The 19,510-nt window shown below is 36.8% G+C and overlaps 1 protein-coding gene across 2 annotated transcripts in view; it reads left to right on the plus strand.

The window, feature by feature from the left end:
• PROS1 (protein S) overlaps window positions 1-19,510 on the plus strand; it is a 101,708-nt gene that overhangs the window by 60,449 nt on the left and 21,749 nt on the right. For both annotated transcript variants that reach the window (XM_015128567.3, NM_001044726.1), the window contains 6 exon segments: window positions 320-406; window positions 7,663-7,785; window positions 7,891-8,022; window positions 12,428-12,553; window positions 14,889-15,010; window positions 16,747-16,862. In XM_015128567.3, coding sequence (XP_014984053.1) covers window positions 320-406; window positions 7,663-7,785; window positions 7,891-8,022; window positions 12,428-12,553; window positions 14,889-15,010; window positions 16,747-16,862 — 706 coding nt within the window.

Consider the following 19,510-nt stretch of genomic DNA (forward strand, 5'->3'; position numbering starts at 1 on the left):
CTGCTATGGAATTAAAAACATATATGACAATAAATTTCTGTGCTAAATCAAGGTTTTTTTCACTTCTGACTTTAAGGTTCTTCTCCAGAGAGAAGAAGCTGTTACAGACCTATTTTTTATGATTCTGTATCTGTTGCCATCTTACTTGTAGATTTTTAATTTTGCAAAAAGGTAGATGGAAACGTTTAGTGTTGCATTTTGAAGGCTGAATCTTGTGAATCCACAGGAGCATAAATATTCTACCTCTTGGGACGGTTCCTACCATGAATTCAGATCAAGTATGTGTGTCTAAGAAGATTATGTTCGTTTTTCTTTTCAGTTTGTCTTCGCTCTTTTCAATCTGGGTTATTCACTGCTGCACGCCAGTCAACTGATGCTTATCCTGACCTGAGAAGCTGTGTCAATGGTAAGCACTTCTACCATCTATTGAAAAAACAAAACAAAGACTCTGTAGGTAAAGTACACCCATGCTAATGTAAACTAATGTTTCAAAATCAAGAAATGATCCTTTGATGGGTTGTATGTCCAGCAAAGAAGTATTTTCAAACTGCATTTAAAATACTTGTTTGTGGTTGTAAATGCCGCTGTATTACTCAAAATGAATTTTTTTGCCTAATGTTTAAACTGAACAGGGTTCTTTGTTTTAGTAAGCTTTAGGTCAACAGCTTCAGAATTTTTATTCCCAATGGCTTTATTTTGGCTGTTGTTGCATAATCAAGTAGTGTGACTAAATGTTACAGTAGGTTAATAGCTCAAAGTAGAGCCACATTTATTCTTCTAACTTTCTGGCACTGATAATATAAACGTGGAAAATGTTATATGAATCAAATTAGCTTTCTTGCTCTGAAGTTCACAAGGGGCTTAATGATAATCCTGGTAGATTATTCTTGACTCTTTGTTGGGAAATCGGTAAATTAGTAAAAGCAAATGGTGCAACCGCAGATATAAATTGTGATGTTTGTTCAAAGAATATTTTACATCCAGCATTGACATTCTCTAGATATTCATTTAACTGTGTTTTTCTCTAACTTAAAGTGCTTGCAATTACACAGGTAGAACAGTTTGTCTGAACACGTATGTTTAATTATTTAATTCATGCTTTATCTTTTCTTAAAATTTACCAAAGAACAGAAGAATAATAGTTTTGATAAAAATTTTCTATTAGTTTGTTTTCTGTGATTTTTAACTAATACCTAATGTATTACCACGTTTCAAAAAACTTGATCCTATGAAGACTTTTTTAAAAATTGTGGAATTAATTAGGCATTATTTAGGTTGGTTATTTATTTATTTATTAAACAACAAAAATTTTCTTTGACTAACATATGCAAAGAGATAGAAATATTGGCAGTATTGGGAGTATTGGAAGTATTGGAAGGATAGGAAGAACATGTATGGTTGATTGGGAAGTTGAGAAGCTGGTGTGCAAATGTGCAGAAACGAAGGGACTATTGCAGTGTGTGATGAGGGGACAGAAATTACAAATAAAAAACAAATAGTATGTCATTTGCCGTATTGATAAAGTGCTTTGATAGTTTAGGAAGAAAATAAACAAGGCACTATAATTGATCTTTACTTGTACTTTTTTTTTTTTTTTGACAAGCTCTTGCTCTGTTGCCCAGGCTGGAGTGCAATGGTGCAATCATGGCTCACTGCAGCCTCAACCTCCTAGGTTCAAGCATTCCTCCTACCTCAGCTGCCTGAGTAGCTGGAACTACAGGCACATGTCATCACTCCTGGCTAATTTATTTTTTATAGAGATGGGGTCTTGGGTGTGTTGTCTAGGCTGGTCTCAGACTTCTGGCCTCAAGCAATCCTCCTACCTGGGCCTCCCAAACTGCTAGGATTACAGGCATGAAACATTCCAGGCCCTACTTTGTACTTCTTAATATTGCTCTTTTTCTCTGCTAATATTCCTTATTTTAAAATCTATCTTATATTAATATAGTCACTCTGGCTTTCTTTTGATTAGTGTTTTTATGGTTTACTTTTCCGTCCATTAACTTTGAACATACCAGTATGTTTATATTTCAAGTGAGTTTCTTTTGGGTCTTGCTGTTTTCTCCAATCTGACAATGTCTGTCTTTTAAGTGGAGTGTTAGACTATAAACATTTACATTTAATGTTACCATTGATGATGGTTAAAGTCCATTAATCCCATCTGTTCTTTTTTTTTTTTTTTTTTTTTTTTTGCGGGGTGGCGTGGGGCTGGAAGTTGATTACATTTTTCCATTTTATCTCCTCTGTTATTAATTATGCTTCTCAAACTTCTTTTACTGATTTCTTTTCTTTTCTTCTTTTCTTTTTTTTTTTTTTCTTTCGGTCAGGATCTCACTCTCTAGCCCAGGCTGGAGTGTGGTGGGGTGATCATAGCTCATTGCAGCCTTGAACTCCTGGTCTCAAATCCTTCTTCCTTTCTGCCTCAGCCTCCTTAGTAGCTAGGGCTGCAGGCATGTAGCACCATGTCCAGCTAATTTTTAAATTTGTTTGTAGAGATAGGGTCTCACTTTGTTGCCTAGATAGTTTTGAACTCCTGGCTTCAAGTGATCTTTTTACCTTGGCCTTCCAAAGTGCTGGGATTACAGGCATGAGCCACTGTGCCAGACCTCATTTCCTCTATTTTTTTGTGTGTGTTGTTTCTGCCTTACATTTTAATATTATACATTATAAACTCCATGATATGTTAATTTATAAATAGATTATCAAATGAGAAAATATTGTTTTATTGTTTTATTTATTTATTTTTGAGACAGAGTCTTGTGCTGTCATCTAAGCTGGAGTGCAGTGGCACAATCTCAGCTCATTGCAACCTCTGTCTGCTGGATTCAAATCATTCTTGTGCCTCAGCCTCCCAAGTAGCTGGGATTACAGGCCTGGCTAATTTTTTTGTATTTTTGTGGAGACAGGGTTTTGCCATGTTGCCTAGGCTGGCCTCAAATTCCTGGCTGCAAGTGATCCACCCACCTTGGCCTCCCAAAATGCTAGGATTACAGGCATGAGCCATTGGCACCTGTCCCAGAAAACATTGTTCTGTATTTTCTCATATGTTTACCATTTCTGGCATTCCATATTCTTTTTTATAGATCCACATTTCCATCTGACAACATGTTCCTTCTGCCTGAAGAAATTCCTTTAACATTTCTTATACTACATATCTGATGAAGATGGATTTTTCTCTCTTTTTTTTTTTTTTTTTTTTTTGAGACAGAGTCTGGCTCTGTCACCCAGGCTACAGTGCAGTGGCACAACCTCAGCTCACTGCAAGCTCCATCTCCCGGGTTCATGCCATTCTCCTGCCTCAGCTCCCCGAGTAGCTAGGACTACAGGTGCCTGCCACCACGCCCAGCTAATTTGTTGTATTTTTTGTAGAGACAGGGTTTCACCCTGTTAGCCAGGGTTTGATTTCCTGACCTTGTGATCCGACTGCCTTGGCCTCCCAAAGTGCTGGGATTACAGGCATAAGCCACCGTGCCCAGCCTTTCTCATATTTTTTAATTAAAAAATAGTATATTGCCTTTATTTTGGGGAGATATTTTTATTGGGTAAAGACTTCCATGTTGATAGTGTTCCATCAGTATGTCAAAGATGTCTGTCCATTGTCCTTACACTTGAATAGATGCTGATGGGAAAACTACTGTTATTCTTAGTTTTTTTTTTTCTTCTATGTATGCACTGTGTTTTAGATTTCTCTTTTTCCCTGGTTTTCTCTAATTTGACATAGTATTTTTAGGTTTATCCTGATTGGTGTTTAGTGGGCTTCTTGGATCTGCATGTTCATAGTTTTCATCAAATTTAGAAAACGATTTACTATTATTTATTCAAATTTCTTTTTTCTTTTTCCCTGCTATCTTTCCTCTTCTCTTGGAATGTCCATAACATGTATTAGGCCACTTGATATTGTTTAACAAGTCATTCATGCTCTAATTATTTATCAGTTTATTTATGTATTTATTGTTTTTATACTTCTTATCTGTCCTTCCTTGATTTTGGATAGTTTTTATGTCTTCAAGTTCACTCTTCCTTTCTTCTCCCATGGATAATTTACTTTAAATCCCATTTAGTGTATTTTTCATTTTATATAGTCTATTTTTCATTTCAATACATCCCATTTGGGTCTGTTCCACATCTGCTATTTTATTTTATTTTTTTTCATCATGCCTATATTTACTACTGGAACATGTGGAGTGCACTTAAAATAATTTTATTTATTTATTTTTCTGATTTTTTTGTCATGTCTTTCATTTTAGATATATTTTCATCTACTGATTTTTCTCTTGGTTATAATTTTTTTTCTTGTTTCTTTACATGCCTATTATTTTCTTAATTTAATTTAATTTTACATTATGCTTTATTTTATTTGGATATAAGATCTCACTGTTACCCAGACTGGAGTCCAGTGGTATGATCATAACTCACAGTAACTTCAAACTCCTGGTCTCAAGCTATCCCCCTACCTTAGCCTCTCAAATAGCTGGGACAACAGGCATGGACTACCACAGGTGGGGAATTTATTTTTTAAATTAATTTTAAAGATTACATCTCGGTATGTTGCCAAAACTGGTCTTAACTCCTGGCCTCAAATGATCCTCCCTCATCTGCCTCCCAAAGTGCAGAGTGAACCACTGCATCTGACTCCTACTTATTTTTAATTGTTTACTGAACCAAACAAACAATACTATTCTCAGTATAAATAGAAAAAAAGAACTTAGAACTTTCAGTTTGGGCTAAGATGATGTAACAGGGACCAAGTTTATCCTCCTGCCTTAAATAAGTAGAACTTCAGTCTAAGTATATAAAATAATGGTTATGAACATTGGAGAACAGGAAGCAGAACACTGTGAGTCCTAAGGGAAAGAAAATAAGCTTACAGCTTATGTTGCTGGGTCCTGGATTTTCTTGTCTTCTTTCAAATAGTGTTTAATTTTGTTGTGGCATTTAGGTAACTTATGTGGAATACATTAAAAACAAATCTTTTGAGGTTTGATTTTAAGCTCTGTTAAGGCAATCCTGAGTAGCCATTAGCTTAAAACTAATTTAGCTTCAATAATAAGTCTATGTCCTTGTGAGGAGTCTACCTGATGCCCTTTGTACTGTGAAATATTTTAGGTCTAGGTAGTCTAAAACAAACTATCCCTATCCCTCTATGAGCTCTGGAAATTTTCCTGTGCAAATCATCATTCAGCCAAAGACCTTAGGGGATCTTTTTGCAGATCTCTGGAGACTCTCTTTCTCTTTTTCTCTCTCTCTCTTTTCCTCTCTCTTTCCATACACACATATATTTTTTTTTTCCCTCTCTCTGCCTTTATAGTACTCTGACCAGCAAAATTCTAATTTGATCTCCCCAAACTCCAATATTTGTTTTCTCAACCCAGGGAGACCACTGGGCTCTGTTTGTGTTTCTTGCACTGTTGCATAGAAGCTATCTCCAGGCACTAATGTGGTCCAATTGTAGGTCTCAGCTTGTTTATTTTCTTTTCTTTAGGAATCATGATGTTCTCCTTCCTGTTCTCCAATGTTTGAAAAACAATTATTTTACACAGTTAGACTGAAGTTCTACTTATTTAAGGCAGGAAGATAAATCTGTTCCTTGTTACATCATCTTAGCCCAAATTGAAAGTTTTAAGTTCTTTTTTCTTTTCTTTCTTTCTTTTTTTTTTTTTTTTTTTTTTGAGAGAGAGCCTTGCTCTATCACAGTGGCATGATCTTGGCTTACTGAAGCCTCTGCCTCCCAGGTTCAAGCAATTCTTGTACTTTAGACTCCGGAGTAGCTAGGACTACAGGAGTGTGCCATCATGCCCAGCTAAGTTTTGTATTTTTAGTAGAGACAGGGTTTCACCTTGTTGCCCAGGCCCCAAGTGATCGGCCTGCCTTGGTCTCCCAAAGTGCTGGGATTACAGGTGTGAGCCATCATGCCTAACCTCTTTTTTCTCTTAATGTTGAGAATAGTATTGTTCTGTCTACCTCATGGGATTGTTCTAAGGCTCAAATGAGGTAATATATTTGGAAAAATATCTAAATTACAGTTACAAAATACTGTATATATTTGCAATGTAAAAGTAGTGTTATGGAATCTTTGGGATGTTGCTTTTCTGTCTGGAAACTTCTGTAGCCAGTAATGCCTTTGCCCGAGTTCTTGTCCTGCATCCATGAAAAGTGAGGTATGCAGAAAAGTAGAGAGTGAGCAAGATGAACAGGAGCGTTACTGAGCATTAGAACAGCTTAGAGGACACCCTCAGTGGGTAGCTCATCTCTGTAGGCAGGTTGTCCCATCAAGTGTTCAGCTCTCAGCGGAGAGGAGGCCTTGAAGCGGGTGGCTCCTCTTTGTAGCCAGGTCATCCCATTGTCTCTGCAGCTGTCAGTAGAGAGGAGGCCTAGAGTGGGTGGCTCCTCTCTGCTGCTGGTTGTCCCATCAGCAGCTCTCAGCAGAGGAGGGCCTGGAGAGGGTGGTTCTTCTCTGCAGACAGGTCATTTGATGTCTGCAGCTCCCAGTAGAGAGGAGGCCCTGGAGGTGGTAGCTCCTATCTGCAGCTGGTCGTCTGTATATCTCTTCTGTTCTGGCTGAGTCTAGGGTTTTTATAGTCTTTAGAGTGGGAAAGTGCATGCAGACTGGTCCATGGGCTGCCACGGGTGGGCCCAGGAAAAAGCACCAAGAGTTCCCCCTTCAGTCAGCAGGACTGGCAGCCCAGCCCATAGGCCTCAGGCCTTTCCCAGTCTGAAGGTGGGACTTCACGGGGATCCACCCTTTTCCACACAGGCAGCTGTCTACCTCTTGCCACTGTGCATGGCACCCAGGCTCTTCGTGCCAAGGGGGTGCCTGCAGGCCAGCGCTGAGCTGCCCTCAGCACCCCTGTCAGCTCCCCTCCCATGCTTGTTGGAGCCCAAAGACTGGAGGGGGCTGGGGGCTGGCATTTTAGCACTGCCCTGAGCCTGTGCCCACCCGGCCAGGCTGCAACAGCAGCTGGCTTCAGCCCCAACCTTGTTCCATGACCAGAGTGGGTGCCAGCAGTGAGGAGAGACCAGGAAGCAGGAGCAGGCACTTCTGAGCCTGTGGTGGGCACAATGGGCCTTCCCAGGCCCCCAAGAGCACAGAGATGCCCAGGTTTACAGCCAGGCTTGGGCAGCTGCAGCTGCACTCAGGGGACTCTTGTCCCACCGGTTTGGAAGGGGTGGGGCTCCCCTTTGTCCTTGGCTTTCACCAGCTCTGTGGCGCGTGCAGCCCCAGCCATGCCTCTTAGATCAGGGTGGATGCCTGCTTCAGGGAGAAGCCTGGAAGCGGGAGCAGGCCCCCAGGAGCACAGAGACACCCGGGTCCAGAGCCACGGCAGGGAAGCTGCAGCAGCATCCGGGGAGTGTGGGGCTCCTACCTGCTCTGTGGAGAGTGGGAGACCCTGGCCCACCTCCCTACTGCAGCTGGCATCTTGACAGCAGCCACTCTAGATGGGCCACTGCTGCCATCTGTAGTTTATTTTTACAAAATAATTATAAAGATTTACCTAATGGACTCACTTTTTAACTTAAGAAAAGTATTATTTAAAGGGAGGAGTTGTGCTTTTTTTTTTTTTCCATTGGTTCCAGGCTTCAGGATTTTTATTATAGTGCACACAATTTTCTTTTACCATGACATGAGGTAAAAAAAAATAAATAGATGTCTATTTCCTTCAGCCATTCCAGACCAGTGTAGTCCTCTGCCATGCAATGAAGATGGATATATGAGCTGCAAAGATGGAAAAGCTTCTTTCACTTGCACTTGTAAACCAGGCTGGCAAGGAGAAAAGTGTGAATTTGGTATGTATAACAACCCCCGCCCCCCAGCTCATCAGGATTGGTCTCCTGGAAAGTTCTCTGCAGGTTATATTACTTTAAAAATATTTCGTTTTTTTCCTGTTTTAGATATAAATGAATGCAAAGATCCCTCAAATATAAATGGAGGTTGCAGTCAAATTTGTGATAATACACCTGGAAGTTACCACTGTTCCTGTAAAAGTGGTTTTGTTATGCTTTCAAATAAGAAAGACTGTAAAGGTAAGAGCAGGATGGTAGAATTAAAACACATTTACTGTATGAGAATAATCCCAGTTAGAGAAATTTTACTAGCACATTTTTGGAAAAATGATTGTAAGTGCTTATACGAACACATTTTTATCCACATTGAAGCCTTGTGATACTGTGGAACTGCTTTTTAGTTTTTGTTTGTTTTTGAGAGAGAGGGTCTCACTCTGTCTCCCCGGCTGGAGTGCAGTGGCTCTATCACGGCTCACTGTAGCCTTGACCTCCCGAGCTTAATTGATCCTCTGACTTCAGCCTCCCAAGTAGCTGGGACTACAGGTGCATGCCACCGTGTCCAGCTAATTTTGTTTTGTATTTTTTGTAGAGATGGGGTTTCACCATGTTGCCCAAACTGATCTTGAATTCAAGTGAGCCTCCTGCCTCAGCCTACCAAAGTGTCGGGTTTACAGGTGGGAGCTCTGTGCCTGGCATGTATTTTAGTTTACAGTACTGCTAACGTGATTTTTAAAAATTTTCTTATTGTATGTGCGTGTACACACTTGTGTGCATGTTTCAATAAGGAATTTCATTATAAAATGACATTTCAATGCAAGTCTTTGCATGCTACAAACTTTGCAAAATCATTGTTTATCCTCTGTCTTCAGACATTATATTTTTTATTTTCTTCTAGTAAGATAAGTAGCCATAGAAAGAAATCCACTGCAATAACCTCTTCCATTGTATTTTATTTTTCCTTTTCAGAAATACTTTTCTGATTTCTAGTATCAATCCTTCATCTGGCACTTCATTTCCTGTTGTGGTTTTGGGAAAGAAAAGAAGATCTAGTTTCTTTCTCTTTCTGCCTTTAAAATCATATCACTGGTCATAACTCGTTTTTCTTCTTCAGTCTTAAATATTCCCTGTTAGTTTAGCTTTCTAACAAATCATTTTACTAGTGTATTTCTTTTATTTTTCATTGTTTTCCTATCCCTACATTTTGACTTTTTTTTCTCTCTGTATGCTGTCTTTCAGTTTGGCTGTGTTAATGCTATGACTAAATCTTCAAATATTCATACCAGGTGTGTGGATGACTAAAAGCAAGATTTCCTACCTGGACTTAAAATTTTCCTTTAGAAACTGGATACAATTAATATCAACATTCTCTCCTCCACTACTTTTTTTTTTTGTTTTGCTAAAATGTTAAAAAAAAAAAAAAAGGAAGTAAAATGTGAATTTCTTGTTCAACTCTTTATTTTATATATGTTTTGGTAAAGCCCTAAATTGGATTCGTATTCAAATCATCTATCTCTTACTGAATAACAGTGTTTAATATGATAAACTTTACTATAGTATTATTTAAACTGCAGTTAAATGACTCTAAAGTGAACACATTAACAACAAATTCTTCTAAACAGTTACCCAATGTGTGACCATGTATCTTTCTTATCCGCCTATTTGAAGGTCTGTTTGTGTTTGGATTTTGAGACTACTTAGAATAAGACTGTCATTAGAACATGAGTTATAGAAAAACCATCACGATGCTGGATACCATATGCATTTTATAAACAAATAGTACCCATTGATACTTCTACACTTAAATACTTTAATAGTCTCTTTCTAAAGAATTTATGTTTTTATTTATTTATTTTTTAAGATAGGGTTTTGCCTGTCACCTAGGCTGGAGTGCAGTGGAATGATCTCAACTCACTACAGCGTCCATCTCCTGGGAGGTCCTCCCACCTCACCCTCCTAAGTAGCTGGGACTACAGGCATGCACCACCATGCCTGGCTAATGTTTGTAGCTTCTGTACAGATACAGACGGAGTTTTGCCACATTGTCCAGGCTGATCTCAAATTCTTGGGCTGAAGCGATCCATCCACTTCAACCTCACAAGGTCATGGGATTACAGGCATGAGCCACCGCACCTGGCCAAATTTGTGACTTTTTAAAAACTCAAAAGTATTTTAAATTCTTATCCACTCAGTTAATACACACATATATGTGTAAATGATTACAAAAGTGCTCTTATTAATAGGAATGTTCTTGATGACCACATCTGTTCTTATATTTATTTACATTATTGTTTACCCATGATATGTAAGTAATAGAGTAGAAAACAGATAGAAGAATATATGAAAAACTATTACAGCCAGGCGTAGTGGCTCACGCCTGTAATCCCAGCACTTTGGGAGGCTGAGATGGGCGGATCACGAGGTCAGGAGATCAAGATCATCCTGGCTAACACGGTGAAACCCCGACTCTACTAAAAATACAAAAAAATAGCCGGGCGAGGTGCCGGGCGCCTGCAGTCCCAGCTACTCGGGAGGTTGAGGCAGGAGAATGGCGGGAACCCGGGAGGCGGACCTTACAGTGAGCCGAGATCGCGCCACTGCACTCCAGCCTGGGCCACAGAGTGAGACTCCGCCTCAAAAAAAAAAAAAAAAAAAAAAAAAAAAAAGAAAGAAAGAAAGAAAAAACAACAACAAGAAAAAACTATTACAATGGGACCTTTGCCACGATGTAGAAATGCTTGGGATCCAGTTCCCAGTAACTGTCTAAAGATGAAAGAATAAAACTTTTCTCTTCTTGTTCTTCTTCTTTCTTTTCTTTCTTTTTTTTTTTTTTTCGAGACAGAGTCTCACTATGATGCCCAGGCTGGTATGTAGTGTGAGCTCGGCTCACTTCAACCTCTGTTTTGCGGGTTCAAGTGATTCTTCTGCCTCAGCCTCCCGAGTAGCTGGGACTACAGATGCACGCCACCACGCCCGGCTAATTTTGCATTTTTCGGTAAAGATGAGGTTTTGCCATGTTGACCAGGCCGCTCTTGAACGCCTGAGCTCAAGTGATCTGCCCGCCTTGGCCTTCCAAAGTGCTGGGATTACAGACATGAGCCACTGTGCCCAGCTGAAAGAATAAAACTTTACAATCAGACATCAGATGTCGGTATGGAGTCATAAAACCAATGTACTGTAACTTAAACTTGTATGATCTAAATAATTCCCTGCAATATGCCTCAAACCAAATGCACTTAGTGACATATTTTCACTGATTTTATTTTATTTTATTATGTATTTATTTAGTGACAGGGTCTCCCTCTGTCACCCAGGGTGGAGTGGAGTGGTGCAATCATAGTTCAAGGCACCCTAACTTCTGGGTTCAAGTGATCCTCTTGCCTTATCCTCCTTAGTAAGAAGAACACATGCCACCACTCCTGGCTAATTTTTTTCTCTTTTCCTTTTTTTTTTTTTAAATATATAGAAGTGGGGTTCCACCATGTTGCTCAGGCTGGTCTCGAACACTTTGGCCTCCCAAAGTAATAGGACTACAGCACTGCCACCATGGCCGGCCACTCCTGGCTAATTTAAGAAAAAAACTTTGTAGAGACAGTGTCCCACTGTTGCTCAGGCTTACTTTATTTCAAAAACATAGTTTTTAGCTCTTTTTAAGACATTGGATATTTTACTTTGAATTAATTAAAGATTCACATGAAGTTGTAAGAAGTAATACAGAGAGATGCTATATACCTACCCTTTACCTCGTTTTCCCTCAATGGTAATATTTTACAAAATGATAGTACAATTTCACACTCAGGATGTTGACAATGATACAGCCAAAATATAGAAAAATTCCTACAAGGAAACTGGTTTTATTATTTTTGTGCAAGTTATTTTAAATAATATCCTAAATTTTGACTATTAATCTGGAAAAAAGGTGGTCAACTTTTGGAATAGAAAACATATTTTCTGTTCTGAATTTGTCTTTCTCCAGAGAGTACGCAGAAGAGATAATAATTACATCTCCATTGAACTATTTCTGCCGCATGTTTTGTTTTCTTCACAGGTGCTCATCGAGTAACTAGTTACTATCAATATGTTGTCTCCTTCATTTTGCACTATAATATATGCATCTGAAATTTCTGGAATATTCATTTAGCACTAAATTCATATTGGATTAACTGCAGATTTATAAGTACTTAGAGACCTTAATCTTGTTTTAAATTTGAATCACTATCGTCTGCTTTAGACAATAGTAGTGTACAAATTAGATGTTTGTTCATTTCCAAAGAAACAAGATAGAATAGATGAGCCATCCCATGTACAAAAAATAATTGTGATAATGTGGAGTGAATCTGTTTTCAAGACCTCTGTTTATTTTCATACCACAACCTGGCAGATAAGAATATTTTTAAAGCTTTCTCCTTCTTAACATAACTAGAAAGGAACATGGCAAACATGGATCAAATTCCCTATGCATTTGTAGAAAGAAATCATATTTAGTGAACTAACATATGATGATAGATTTAATGTTTTTTTGTCCGAAGGCCAATCTGTTATCTCATTACGTATATTAAACTAGTCCAGGAAACACAAATCAAGGGTTCTTTGCTAGTGTCTGCTGGTATGGGAAAAATGTTTTTTAATATGGTTATTTTATTTATAGATGTGGATGAATGCTCTTTGAAGCCAAACATGTGTGGCACAGCTGTGTGCAAGAACATTCCAGGAGATTTTGAATGTGAATGCCCTGAAGGCTACAGATATAATCTCAAATCAAAGTCTTGTGAAGGTAGAATGATGGTAGTATCATTACTGATTGTGGAGAGGGTGTGTGTGAAGCCTGAACTGATATTTGAAAGCATTGGTTTTGTTTGACTTCAACAGTCATATTTTCTTATCCCTAGTATAGCTTGTTCAATTGGGTAATCATTGGCTTTCTTCCAGAGTAAAAGTGTGTAAGACACATGGTCTTTAAGTTTAGTGTTATGCGTGCCGATTGGCCCTTAGCGCTACCTATGAATTGGAGACCTCCATGTGTGATATAAACATATTAAACATATTTTCACGTCATTTACATTATATTCAAAGATAAAGAGAATTTCAGTTTGGAAGGAAAAACAGTAGATAGAAAAGAAAGACACAAGCTTAAAAGTCATCTGAGTGAGACAATGAGCATGGTTATAAACTTTAGTTTTTATTTCAAGCTTTTCAGTGATTTTTCTGGGCATATATAAATAAGTCATTTATTCTAAAATAAAAAGTGACACAGTTCTATTATCTCATGATAAAGAAATGATAACAATACACTAGAAATTTAAGAAATATTGATCAGTAATGTCAGAGCCTGTGGGTTTGGGGCAACCCCTTGAAGGTGCTGTTGCTTCGAGTGACTGCAGTGGCTCTGCCCTGTGTGCCCCAGGAAGCTTCAACATATTATAGTTGTTTGTTTGTAGGTCTGTTTATCATGATATACAGATTATTCCATACCTTCCTTTGGATTTTTTAAAATTTTAAAACAGATTTAATGCCATGGCTGGAACTAATCAATACTAATTTTTCTATTGTGGTTGTGTGTGTGTGTGTGTGTGTGTATGTGTGTGTATATACATACATAAGAAAATATTATATATATATACACACATACATATATGTATGTATATTCACACTCATGTATAGTGTACCTTTTAAAAAATAGATATGTGGGTACAAGTACAGTTTTAATGTACCCTTTTAACCATTTTTAAATGTACAATTCGGTGGCATTAATTACATTCTTGCCATTGTGCAGCCATCACTGCTATTTCCAAAACTTTTTCATCAGCCCAAACAAAAACTTTTAAGCAGTAACCATTAAGCAGTGAGTTTTCTTTTATTAGTTACCTTGATGGAAGTAACTTCTACTCTTGTTTCTTGTCTCTATGAAGTTGCCTAAATCAATAATAATTTTACAATGTATTTTTTAACTACATATGCTGCTTTTGAGATTTTGATGTCCTATCTCCTTTTGCATTCACCAAAAATATTCCCCTGCCCACCACACACACATTTCTCCTTTCCCACCATTGCAGATAGAAATTACCACGGATAACTCTAGACATCTGCAGAATTATCATTAACCAACTTCATCCCCTGTACTGTAGTTTTATTTAATGAATGACATATTTTATAAAAGATTTATATATGACTCTTATCTGATCTATAAATTTAATAATATGCAATTTTAATACTATTGAAGTATTATTAATTTTGGGAATCTATTTTAAATTATTTTATGGGAACATATTCAATAATAGCATTTATGAACTTGTGGAGTTTTAAAGGTCATAGGGCATAGTCAATGAAAATGTAAATGATCTTATATAGTTCTGAGATAGATGTTTGCTTCAGCATAATATTATAAATTTCCAAGAATGATTTTCTCAAAATATGGAGTAGGGACAGGGACCATATAGATTTCGTAATATGGGAGATTACATCATAGCGAGGTTTAAAAAAAAAAAAAACAGAAAGATAACAAATAAAGATATTTCCATAAATTCACTGCCACCATTAATTATTGCATTATGAGAGGCCCAATGTTCTTGATATTGTCATTTAATTCCTGACTGTATCAGCCTTCAGTTAAAGTGGTCTTTTCTTCCCTCCCCTTCCCTACCTTTCTTTTCCTTTACTTCTTCCACATCTTCCTCTCCCTTCCTCTTCCCCTTCCCATTTCTTTTTTCTTTTTCTCAAAGCAATGAGTTGTGAGGTAATCTCAAGGGAATTCAAATAATCAGAAATGACAGTTAAGTTGAGATTCTCAATCTTTTTTTCTTCAAATTCAAAATGAGAAATTTGGTAGAATTGTTATACTGAATCACCAAAAGTTATAAATTAATTTTAGTTTCAAATATGTAAATAAATAAAAATTATACTTGTAACTCATTTAAATTTCCACGTTAAGTATTATATTTAAATATAGCTTGATGTCATAGTATTCTTTCCCTAAGGTTCGATTATCATTGATTATGTCATACTACAGTCATAATATTCCTGTGCCTATAAGATTGAACATTTAGGAGATACTAAAATTTGCATGTGTGTGTGTGTGTGTGTGTGTGTGTGTGTGTGTGTTTTTACCTCAGATGTAGATGAATGCTCTGAGAACATGTGTGCTCAGCTTTGTGTCAATTACCCTGGAGGGTACACTTGCTACTGTGATGGGAAGAAAGGATTCAAACTTGCCCAGGATCAGAAGAGTTGTGAGGTAAACCTTTTACACTGCTTAACTGCTCCCCTGTTTCCTAAAATGAGAGATCTGCATACGTATTTTCACATAACTGAGTTAAGTCGGAAAACACAGATGTTCTACAACAATTGCTGTAGCTTTAAGCAGGTTATGAGTCATGATTATTTACTAATTATGGCCATGTAAGTCATACACATTGGGGATAATTAGTGGCTGAGTTTAAAAAAAGAGGGTAGAGTCACAGTTTAGAGAGTACTTATCTGTAGCCTGTATATTTATAAAATACAATGTGTGTGTTTACTTAAGAAATCAAGAAAAGCTGAGTTTAATAGCCCTCATTGTGAAAAAAAAGTCTCCCATAGAAACTTAAGTGAAAACATTTTCCACTGTCTACTTTTTTGGATTCCACTCTGACTAGTTTGATCATGTCTTAGGCATGTTAGTGTTTGTAAAGTGCTCATAAAGTTTCAGAGGGTACAAGTGCAGTTTTAACGTACACTTTTAACAATTTCTAGGATTTAGTGGGGTTTAAGTATATGATAATTCAGAGAGGTTGATTTCCTAATCTGTGTCTCTCAGACTTGCTTTTAGTTACTTAGATTTAATGCATAACTGACCCAGGAATTGAATATTGGGCGTAGGTGCTCGTTTTTATTTCATTGAAATAAATGTCACCATCTGAGCTCTTTTTTTTCCTGCGAGTTTTTTTTGACAAGTAGAGGCAACATTATATATAATTATGAGGCAGACCATAAAAAATGCCTAAATAATGATTTAAGTGTACATACATACTTCTATATCTGTTGCCAAGGCAAAGCTGTATATGTCCGGAAAAATGTCACATTTAGTAGTATGCACCCTACCTGGAAATAAGCTAGTTGGCATGTGTAGTAATTTTGGTATGGTACTACTTAATTGAAATGCCATGCTGTGTGAACATCTATTTTGTAATTTAGTCCTTTGTTATTTCTGTATTTGGTGTACTTACATATCACCGTCTGCCTTGAAATAGATTTCTTAAAGTTTTAATGGGAAACAAAATGTTATTTCTGGGCCTATATTTAATACAGTGCTATGTACGTAATTCTCCTCAAGATATCCTCATATGTGCTCAATCATTTATACATTAAAAGCTTTTCATTTTAATGTTTGTTTTCACTCTTAGAAGAAAATACTTGATACCATATGTGATGACTTTAAATAATCTTCTTGTAAATTCCTTGGAGACTATGAGATCTTAATTTATATTTATTTCCTTCATGTTTTCCAGTGTTCCCTTTACTATCTAGATAGCACATTCTTACTCAGAAACCTTTTGCTTAATAAATGAATGAGTGAATGTATGAGGTGTTGTTTATTGGTACATTAATTCTTACACCTATTTCTGACTTCAAATAAAAATAATTTTCAGACATAATTCATGGCAGATATTATACCTGACAGTTAAAGAAATATATATTGGTTTTGGAAGAATTTGTGTTTAGGACTAAAATTTGCAAAAGAAGTATTAAAGACAAAGATCTAAAACCGTGCACTTTGAACGAGACTTTTAAACCCACGTATTCTTTATAGATAGACTGTACGAGGAAATGGAAGATATGTCTTTATTATTACCCAAAATATTCTTAATTATTTTAGTGTGTTACAGATGATACATTAGTAACCAAACAAAAATGCATGGCCTCACACAAACATTCAGCACTAACCTATGCATTTTGATTTTCTTGTTGTTTATTTGGTTTCTTTTATTCCAGGCTGTTTCAGTGTGCCTTCCCTTGAACCTTGACACAAAGTATGAATTACTTTACTTGGCGGAACAGTTTGCAGGGGTTGTTTTATATTTAAAATTTCGTTTGCCAGAAATCAGCAGGTGAGGAACCACTAGCAATGATAATTTCTAGAGGTTAAGCAGATGAGGGCAGGAGAAAAGTGGCTGAAAAGGTTTGAAATGTGTGAAATTGTATTACCTATCAGATAATGTAGTCATATTACCGATCAGATGATTTGGGGAGCCCTAAAGTTAATTTATTCCTTCACACATATAATTTTCATGCTAAAACCTTTTTGAGTCATTCCAGGCTGACTTTCCCCAATTAACATTTTACCTTATTCCATATTCTTCCTTTTGTAGAAAGTGCATATTTACTAAGAAGCTGGGAACGTAGATTTAATGTACTTGTGAAATTTCCATTACTCTTTACACATGTTATTAAATGAAGTAATAAAAAATACTCAGTATTGCTTTTAGAATATCATTATGTTCAAAATTATTAAGGAAAAAATTTAAACTTGCTTAAGTGGCATTTTAAAGACATACATTGCATAATTTTAGTTGGCTATCTAAATACTTTATCCATTATTATTGTAGTTAGATTGAGTTCAGAAATGAAATAATTGATTATGTTTTTTAGTCTTGATTCCACTTTATTTTTATAGCAATGTTTAGATCCAATTTTTATTTTATTTTATTTTTGTTTTTTAATTTATTTTTGAGACAGAGTCTTGCTCTGTCACCCAGGCTGGAGTGCAGTGGCACAGTCTTGGCTCACTGCAACCTCTGCCTCCCAGGTCAAGCAATTCTCCTGCCTCAGCCTCCTGAGTAGCTAGGACTACAGGCATGAGCCACCACACCCAGCTAATTTTTGTATTTTTGGTAAAGAGAGAGTTTCACCATGTTGCCCAGGCTGGTCTTGAACTCCTGACCTCAAGTGATCACCCCAGGTGATCTGCCATAATTGTACTTTAGTTATCAGATTTTCTCAGAAGCATACATTGCTGGAAGTAGGAGAAAGAAATTGGAATTTTTTTGGAATAATGAGAAGGAAAAATACTTGAGACAGAGTATATAGTTCAAATTTTAAAATATTTTAATTAAATAAGCTTGCATGTTTAGAATTTGATGTCAGATGCATGAATGATTACTCATTAAATAACTAAATTCATAGACATTATTAAAAACATTGAAAATTATTCTAAGATCAATAACTTATATAAACACTTAAGCAACTGTGCTCCTTCCATGCTTTATTTCTCCCAATAAGTGATTTTTTTTTCCTTTGACATCACAGAGCAAGTAATATCTTCTAATGATAGAGATTGGAGAAAACCCTTTCCTGCTCTGAGAATAATAAGGATGAGAGAGAAAAATATTAGTTGTAGTAAATAACACTTTTAGGAATACAATTGATCCTCCATATCCTTGAGTTCCTCATCTGTGGATTTAACCAACCTCAGGTTGATAATATTCAGAAAAAAAACCACGATAAATATTGACAATACAATACAAAATAATACAAATAAAACACAATACAGTATGACAACTATTTACATACCATTTACATTGTATCAAGTATTATACATAATCTAGAGAGGACTTGAAGTACGTGGGAGGATGTGCATAATATGCAAGTACTATGCCATTTTATATAAGGGACTCGAGCATTTGTGGATATTGATACCATCCCGGGGTCCTGGAGCCAATCTCCCATGTATACATAGGGATGACTGTGTTCATTTCTCACTGACGATTCACAGTAGTTTATTCTCTAACATTGGATTGGAATTGGCCAAATTATTTTTTCCAGAATTTATTATTTATTTATTTTAAACTTTTTATTGAAATATAAAGTATGTACAGAAATGTACACATTAGATTAAATGTACAGCTTGATGAATTTTTATAAACTGCTACCTGTGTGATCAACACAAAGAATAACTTGGCCGGGCGCGGTGGCTCAAGCCTGTAATCCCAGCACTTTGGGAGGCCGAGGCGGGTGGATCACGAGGTCAGGAGATCGAGACCATCCTGGCTAACATGATGAAACCCCGTCTCTACTAAAAATACAAAAAACTAGCCGGGCGTGGTGGCGGGCGCCTGTAGTCCCAGCTACTCGGAGGCTGAGGCGGGAGAATGGCGTGAACCCGGGAGGTGGAGCTTGCAGTGAGCCGATATCGCGCCACTGCACTCCAGCCTGGGCGACAGAGCGAGACTCCGTCTCAAAAAAAAAAAAAAAAAAAAAAGAATAACTAGTGCTTTTATTTATTTTTGCTAATTTCTTTACATCAGTTTCTCATGATCAAATACTTTCCCTACATAAATGTCAACAAATTCACTCTGTTTTCCAGTTTACCATGCTTGTGAAAAAGAATGAATTGTTCCCCATTGTAATGAATCACTATGTTGATGATATATTCCAGAAACAAAATATGCAGAGCATGACTCTTTGAAATATGATTTTAGCCTGATTTTACAAAGAAAAGGAAGTTATCTCCATAATAGAATCAACTGCTGGAAGATCTTGAGCATACACAGATTTGGATTTTGGCAAGATAATATCGTTTCACATCCGCAAAATGCTCAGATAGTTATGAAAGAGGATAGAAGTCCTTATTGCAAGCAAAACTATTCTTTTTTATATAATCTGAGTTCAGTAAGTTCCTACTACATTGTTATCCATCCAGCATACTTTACTCCACATTTTACCTCTTTTTAGCATTTCTTTAGAATTCTAAAGATGA

The sequence above is a fragment of the Macaca mulatta genome, chromosome 2, assembly GCF_049350105.2.
Source record: "Macaca mulatta isolate MMU2019108-1 chromosome 2, T2T-MMU8v2.0, whole genome shotgun sequence".
NCBI classification, from domain to species: domain Eukaryota; kingdom Metazoa; phylum Chordata; class Mammalia; order Primates; family Cercopithecidae; genus Macaca; species Macaca mulatta.